Source organism: Camelus bactrianus, chromosome 19 (assembly GCF_048773025.1).
Source record: "Camelus bactrianus isolate YW-2024 breed Bactrian camel chromosome 19, ASM4877302v1, whole genome shotgun sequence".
In the NCBI taxonomy this organism is placed as follows: domain Eukaryota; kingdom Metazoa; phylum Chordata; class Mammalia; order Artiodactyla; family Camelidae; genus Camelus; species Camelus bactrianus.
This window is the reverse complement of record NC_133557.1, coordinates 2,840,193-2,848,668: the sequence shown is the minus strand read 5'-3', so window position 1 is coordinate 2,848,668 and position 8,476 is coordinate 2,840,193. Positions and strand designations below refer to the sequence as shown.

Here is an 8,476-nt window from a genome sequence, read left to right as displayed (position 1 = left end):
CTTCGCCATGCGGGGCTTTCCTTTGGACAGTTCCCAACATGGCAGCCAGTCTCCATCTGAGTGAGTGAGTGAGAGATCAAGAGAAAAGCCCATCTTTTTACAGCCTAATATCGGAAGTGACAGCCCATCTCCTCTGCTGTATTCTACTCATTAAAGCTAGTCATTCAGTCCCACCCACACCCCCCAGGGTGGTGCGCACCAGGAGGTGGGATAAGTGGGAGCCATCTTGGAGGCTGCCCATCACACGCAAAATATGTTCACATCCTTTCCAGGTCCCCCAAAATCTCACTGCATTTCAGCATCAGCTCAGAGTCCAGAATCTCATTACTGAAATCAGGTGAGGGTGGGTAAGGCGGCCGGTGGGGAATTCTCTGAGTACAGTTCCTGGAGCACAGTTCCTCTCCACTGTAGACTCGTGAAGACAAGTTCCATTTCAACATTCAGTGATGGATCAGGCAAAGAATAACCAACGTGAGACATTCCTGTTTACCAAGGGAGAAATGGCAAACTCAGAGGAACCCCTCCATGTGGCCCACACTCAAATGGAGGGGATTACACAGGGCCTGAAAACCAGGCGGTGGAGGCGGGGGCGGGGCACTGGGGACCGTCTCAGGGGCTGCCTACCATTTTCCCTGTCTATTCCATGCTAATAATAAAAGAAGCAAAGCTTTACAGAATTTTGTGAGGCTTTCAGCGTGGCAGACTTTTCAATATCTGTTGCATTGTTGTGAGTTTGTACAGCAATTTTTTCTTTGGCTCAGGGTAAAAATTCTTTCGGGTTACAAGAACATGGAGAAAATTGTTTAAACATTCTCTCTCCCTCTATCATGGCTATAAATCTGATCATTGACTCTTAGGTTGTTTAATGTTCCAAAAGTTTTCAAAACATTTTCCTAAACTTTAATACAACACTTAACAACAGCTGCATGCTGATTTCCTCTGGCTGCATTCTCCGTTTCTTCTTCGATTTATCAATACATCTTACATTTGCATAAAATTCAAACCACGTTCCTTGATATGACGTGTCTTTGAATTTGAGAGCTGTTCTAGGTTCATTTTTGCACTATTAATGGAATTAGAGAAATAACTTTTCCACTTCTTTTCTCGCTTTGTTACTATACACATCCTTTTTTTTTTTTCCCTAATTACACATTTCCACAAAATGAATGAAGGACTGTGATACAAACTAGCAACTGCAGGTAGACTGGCTTCTACATCAATTACCCAACCACTGAATGATACAGTCTCAGGTAAAAAACTCTGAAATTTTACTAAATGTGTGGTTTGAATATTTCTTTTGAGTGAGCGGTATGTACGGGAAGCTTTATGATACTTTGGAATCTATTTTTGTCCTTTAAACATATGTAATTACAACAAACTAAAAAAATAACTCTAATAAGAATATCCAAGCAAGAACATAGATTAGGAATTTTTTAAATTTCTGTATATTCTTAGAATGATGTCAAATGACAAGAACAAAAATTGAGAACAATGTACAGTGGTATGTGTGGAATCCCTTGGCTAATTACCATATCTGTAACAATGTTTCATATTTTTATTTTTCTATGGTATTTCTATTCAAGAATCAAGTCTCCTTTCCTTAAGTAAGTAAATCAATAGTTTTATGACCCATCAGTCCAAATATACAGAACAGGTCTTTGAAACAGAACATCTTTTAGTGACACCTCACTAGTTTTTTTTTTCCTTGCAATATAACCATGCTATTCTTTTACATCAGTTTTTATCTTCAATGACATATGAAAGATCCAAAATCAAATTGGCAGTCTCCACAGCCACCTGTAGGCCGCTAAGCTTCGCGGTGAAACAGTCCAAGGTCAGGTTATTGGCTGCGCCTGCAGCTTCGTGGGGAGGAAGGCAGGTAACTGGCGAGAAAGGAGGACAGGGACTCCTCAAGAAAGACCAGCCGAGTTCTCCGCGGCAGCTATGTAGTCCGCAGCCACATCTCGAAAGCAAATCCGGCCAATTCACAACAGAGGAAGAATCTGCCTGAACTGACCAAAAGTGTCCGTACGTCCCGTCGGTGAGCATTTCACCTCCATCGTGTTCTAGAGAGCCAGCGACAGATTCGAGGGCACCACAGAAGGCTTCGGAAATCAACTGAAGTTCCGTCTGGGTACATGCGCTATCCTGAAGAATGCTTTCCGGCTCACTACGAGTCTAAAGAGTAATAAGACCATTGAAGACACAGACAGAGCAACTAATACTATAAAAATGTTTCTGAAAAATACAATACATGGCCAAACCTCTATTCATAAAGTACTTTCACTCACTTAGGGGTTTGGCACAAGGTAAAGGGCATGTATGGGGCCAGCTGGCCAGGCTAACCCCCTAACCTCGCTGTTACAGTAGAAACACATGCTAGCAGTCATGTTCTCAGAATGAATGAAGCAGAATAAACCCCACCATCAACTTATTCTGAATGACTGCCCAATAGTGCCTCCTTAATACATGAAGAACAAGGCACAGGACATGAATCACAGGTTCCGTCCACATGGGAGGAAGCGTGTGAAGACTAATACCCCAAAAGAAGTACTTATCTATACTCAGCAAATGTTTGGAATTTGTTTAACGTGACAACATACGTGTTATTACTAAGAGAAAAACCGTTGAAGCACGTGTGTCATTTTCACATTAATTTTTAAAAAATAACTAAAATGATTATAAATCAATAAAAAATGTTAAAAAAATAACTGTTCTTCTCTTTAAAGTAAAGAGAAGGTAATATAACTTTGAACTGCATTTATTCCACTGTTCTAAAAAGATTTTCCTGGAAATTTCATGGTAGAAAAAGTAATACATTAGCAACCTAATACTTGAATGATAGAAACCCATATACTAATTACTTAAAAGCAGTGACCACTTTTTTCTTGTGCCCAAGAGGTTGGAACCAGATGAGATAATCTCTAGTGCATATTCTTCTCCCATATTTTCAATGCTCTATTGTCGCTTCAAAATCCTTCTTAAGACATCTTCCTTCTCCAACACATGTATTCTAGTTTACTCAGTCTCATTTGCAGACAATATTATTGTCCATTCAGCATCAACAGATTAGCAGTGGTTTTGTTTTTCATAATGTTTATTCTGATAACTTTTCAAGAATGGGCTTCATCATCAAACAGATTTTAATTACTTGGAAGCAGGGCAGGGCATGTCTATAAAAAACATTTACACTGTCAGCAATCTCAGGCATCCACTGGGAGCTCTGTACTCCTGAGTCACCGAAGAGTCAACTGCAAATACTTGGAAAACACATAATTTTTTGTACCCGTTTTCAAATAAACTAGATCAGTGTTAATGAAATAACAAGAACTATGATGCACTAAATTTATCTGTTGTCGGGAAATAGAGTTTCATAGATTAATTTAAAAATTCTATTTAATAGAATGAATCTATACCATAAATGAATATCAATTTAGAGATTATAATAGAAGATAACAATGAGAATGCTTTAGTAAATGAAATTAAGTTTCCTCCTGAAGATCCAGAAGGTTCTGAAGTTTTTCATAGAATCTTTGTGAATATCAACGATGACTGTACTACAGCAGCCGAGATCTCTAAGATGACAGCTCCCATCAACAAAAGGCTCATTTCAACACGCACTATCTATTTAGACAATAGTCAAAAAATGTGATCATTTGCTAAAAGTTGGGTTAATAGTAATCACTGTGATAAAGGCCTTAGATTTGAAAGTGTTATTTTTCTCGAGTATTTTCAAATACAGTATTTGATTTAGATTACTGAGAAATTAAGCACCACGGGCCCCAGGGTATTCTGATTTAGCTTATTATCTTATAAAATGAATGTTACTGAGAATTCAGATGGTCTAGGAAGGACGGTCTAACCTACCTTGTGTCTGATATACGCCGCCATATGAGTTTCAGTACAGCCACCTCCCAGCAAGACACACGGCTCCCTGATTGTTAGCTGCAGAGCATGCAGTGCTGTTTGAGATGTGAGCTAAAAAAGAAACAAATCATCAGAACCAGACACTGACGTCAGAAACACAAAGGAAGATAACCATGTTCTCAAGGCAACTTAGACAGTGGGCTCAAGGAGCCTGACTTTAACTGCAAAAGAACAAAACCAGCGTCGCCAAGGTTGCCATGTGATGAATACATTTTAGAAGGATAAAGATTAGAGATTAAACAGTACTTTAGCCAGAAGTTTGTTTTCATGGACCAGATTATTATCTTCTCTCATACACATTTGGTTCTTCAAACTGAGACTCACAAAGGGATGGTCTCACAACCGGGTCAGCGAGGCGTGATAGTACTCCTACCCCACAAAGTATTTCAATCTAAATGAATTAGTTCTATAAATGCTATAGAATTTATTTCAAGTTGCTATTGAAATGATCCAACCCAGCAGAAATAAAAACACACAGACCTTGACTATTCACCAAGGATATACTCTTGAGCACGCGCTCCTTAAGGCTGTGACCAATACCGTAGGTCATCACGTCTCTTGTATAAAAGCTGCATGTGTTCCTGCTGTTCAGGAACAACACGCTCTGTTAACAGGTAGATGATGGGTGTAACTGGGGACCTATTTCTAAATGAATTATTCATATACATTAGCATCATCAAGTACACAATTCAAGTTAATTTCTTAAGAAAAGTTCCCATCAAGGACTTTTGGATTCCTTTGTAGAATACTAGAAATAATCAGAGGCAACAAATGCCAAGTCTAGTGTAATGTCCCAGGCAATTAAATCAGCTTACTTGTGACTTTAATCCTCACATTTTTGTTGTTTTTTGCTTTCTATACCACCTGGGGGAGTTATGAAGGAAAGAAAAAAAAAAAAAGCACAGCTCAATGCTGTGAAAAAAAACCATCATATCTGCCTGAGTGACTATTTAATCCCTGCCTCAGACATGAAATTCAAACTTTAGTGCTTACCTTCAGCTCGTCCCAGGCAGTGTCATTTCTGCTGCAGAGAAGCAAGCTGCAGACAGTTGCTTCATTAGGAATAAGATGAAAAAAACGTTTGCTGCCAAATTTTGCAGTGCCCAAATCTTTCACACTTCCATAACTACTGGGAGAGATTGAGGCTAAGGAACCAATAGGCTGTGTTCCTGTTTTTAAAAAGAGTTTAGGAAATACAAATTTATGAGTAAAGATAGAGCAGACAATCATTTAAAATTACAATATTTACTCCTAGCTAATATAAAGTCCCACTGCATATCATTTAAAATATGAAATTTAGGATAAATAACAAGATGCATCTTCTTTAACCTATGAATTAACTAGTGTTTTGTTATTAAAGTGAATAAAGCAGAGGTTATTTTGGTTTATGGATTTCTTTTAAGCATCTGTTAGAAGCCACCTTGTACTCTCCAGAAAAAGGCACACACAATTTTACATACATTTTCAGGAAGTCCAGGAACCCTGGTAGCCCATGCAGGGATCAAAGACCCCAAATTAAGAACCCCACTAATCTGGAATAAGGATGAAGTGAGGAGACAGGTTATTTTCAAAAAGGTGTTATTTTTACCTGAAACACACAAATAAAGCTATGCAAATAATTGTGTAGCCAAATTCCTTTGGGGCTCTATTTAGTGAATATGTAGGTTTTTTTTTTTTGTTTTTTTTTTTTTGTCTAGCAACTGTTAGCATGCAAACAACTACCTAAATTATGCCAAAATTAAGTATGTGACATTCTTATTTCACTTTGTTATTCTTTAATATATTTTGCCCTCCCCCTACACAGGTAAAATAGTAAAATTTTACAAAACTCCAATTAATAAAAATATGAATAAATGAGAACTTAGGATGACTTGAAGGTTTCTAAAATCTCTAAATGTAGTACAGTTACGTTAACAACAGCACAAAACTTCTCTAAGTAACAATGCTAGTTTAAAATCTTATGATTAAAACTGTAACCCTTAGCAATGCACTGATTTGGGCAAGTTTCCTCTTTCAAACTACTGGAGTTAAAGCAATAATGTCTAAGAATACTTGCTACTCAAACTTTGTAAACACCCAGAAAATAATCTTGAACAAGTTCACTTCTTTGAACATCCTTTCTTCTTTACTTCTGAAGATCTAAAAACTGGTGTGGAGACCCAGTACCTACTTAGAATACTGTTCCCATGGGAAAAAGCTTCATAGTTTAAAGACTGACTGCAGACTCTGTAACACCCAATATTCACAACTGGAAATGCCCCAATTCATGAAAAGCCAGGAAATATTTAAGGATGCGTCTGACCTACATCACCAATGAGCTCCAAAAAACAATTTCATTATTTCTTACTAACTTCTGCTCTGACAATCATCTGACAGTCTTACAGAGGTAGGGCGATAGCCCAGAGATATTAGGGATTGAACACTGGCATTCATATTTCTCCTATTGATAATTTATAAGACTAAAAACAGTCAACTTCAACAGTTTAAATATAACTTATTAGACTTGAACCTTTAAGTCTAATAACTTATGAATTGAAATTGATCAGAATGAAATGACTGTCTTTCTGACAGGTTGTCAGCGCAGTGGGAGATACCGAAAGGTGGCTCCAATCAGACCTCATCAGCATGTCAATTTCTCTTTGGCTCCGACAGGTGACTACCAATCTTACATCTGCTTTTTAATTTGCTGAGTTTGTGAGATAGAGTGAATTTCTGGCCTGTTATGAGTCTCTGTTTTAATAAATACATTACTGTTAATTAAACAAACATTTCAGAACCCCTGTTGTGGACCAGGTGTATTGTTAAGCAGTGAAAAAAAGATGGCCCCAGCAAGGAACTCAGCTGGAATTATCTGGGTTAAAGCTAGCATGTGTACACACACACACACACACACACTTAATTAGGAGGCCCTAGTTAGGTAGAAGCAGTTGTTTGCTGGAGTTAGGTAAAAGTGAAGGGGATATTCTAGCTGAAGAATTTCCTTCTGAATACAATGTGACTTAAGAGCTTTGTAAAAGGCAAGTAGAATTTTGTTTAAAGTATGAAAACCTTTATATGCTTAAGAGAGTATTAGATTTCTCAACAATCTGTAAAATGCTTGGAGGTTAATAGTTTTAGGTTATGACAGACTTGGCAATACATTTGGGGGCTGGAAAATACATAGAAATGAGTCATAATCACTCAACTTTTAGTAAGTGAACAATACTGATCTTTTTCAGAAACAATCTTTTCTGCCAGAAATGATACTCACATGTGCTGTGAAGTTGGCAGGTTTTCAAATTTTTCAAGATGTTAACAGTGACACACACTGAGAATAGCCCTGCTCCAAAGAAGTGATCTGTTAAGTATGAGGGGCAAAAGCGGAGATTGGTTTTTACCTGTCGCTTTACTCAGGGGTTCCATCAGAGCCACTCCAACTCTGTCTATGGCAGTAACACCATGGGTTCTGAGAAACTGTTTCAAAGATGGGTGTATAACTTTCTGGCACATGACCAGATCTACGTGATCACTAACTAGCTGTCTTCCTAGGTTAAGCAACTGGTCCAGGACTGCGTTTTCAAGAGAAACCCTGTAACTGACCACCAGAGTTCCTTCTCCAGTATCGGAAAGGTCTCCAGATAAAGACGCACAAAAGAGCGCCACCTTGAAGGAATCTGATTTTTTGATTGGTAATATCTTCATCAACTGAACTTCTGGTATTTCAATAAGTATTCCAGGTAATACCGTCGAATCTGTAACTCTTTGACCTTTTAAAGGGATAATTACACTCTTCCCTAAAATGATGCGGTCTTTGGCATTTTCTGGAATTGTAAGCAAAAAGACTCTCAGAATCAGAGTACTGACATGGTCGATTTCCTTTCTGGTGAGCATACAGGCAGGTTTACTTGTTAATATGCTGCGCACCAAGCAGAGGAGTATCTGAGTGCAGCTAAAGTCGACCGGGATTCGACAACCACAAGCCTCCGACGTTAGGTAACTGGTGCAGAGGCTCAGAAGATGCTTGTTTAATTTAATGACAGTGGTGGGTGGCAAGCCTATTCTCTGAACATTTTCAACCAGGTTACAGCAGAGAATGGCTGTGAAGAGGCCACAGTCGCTGAAGCAGGACACGTGATTCTGCACGGAAGCTACCAGGATCTTTAGGACGGGGTGGCTGACAGGCAGGCCGGTGAGCAGGGCCGCCGACTGGGAGGTTGTGCGCACGGAGCCCCCGCGGCCGTTGTGCAGCTGCTTCAGCCTGCCAGCCGGGCCGTAGCACGATGTCATGACTCCTTTCAAGACGGAGAGCGTGACCCTGACTCTCTCACTTGTCAGTGGTTCACTTTCACAGGATGACGGCTTTTTAGCTTCTACACGAGACATCATTACTTCAGGGGGTGAACTGTGAAGACGGCTTTTATTTTGTTAGCCATAGTTTTTGATTTACTGTGTTGTCCTGGGGTTTAATGTTTAACAAAATGATTCTTTGGGGAATGAAAACCTGAATATGTTGCACTGTGGCTATAAAGTGAAATACTTAGCTCTGTGTTTGCGAAGCTAATGAGCACGT

The 8,476-nt window shown here is 39.0% G+C and overlaps 1 protein-coding gene across 1 annotated transcript; it reads right to left on the bottom strand.

Moving 5' to 3' along the window:
* Positions 1 to 1,422: 1,422 nt before the first annotated feature.
* Positions 1,423 to 8,355, bottom strand: MKKS (MKKS centrosomal shuttling protein). Its single transcript, XM_010949989.3, has 4 exons — positions 7,305 to 8,355; positions 4,921 to 5,096; positions 3,868 to 3,978; positions 1,423 to 2,178 (listed from the first exon to the last, which is right to left on the bottom strand). The coding sequence occupies exons 1-4, from the start codon at positions 8,290 to 8,292 to the stop codon at positions 1,735 to 1,737; spliced, it is 1,719 nt and encodes a 572-aa protein (XP_010948291.1). The 5' UTR covers positions 8,293 to 8,355; the 3' UTR covers positions 1,423 to 1,734.
* Positions 8,356 to 8,476: the final 121 nt, after the last annotated feature.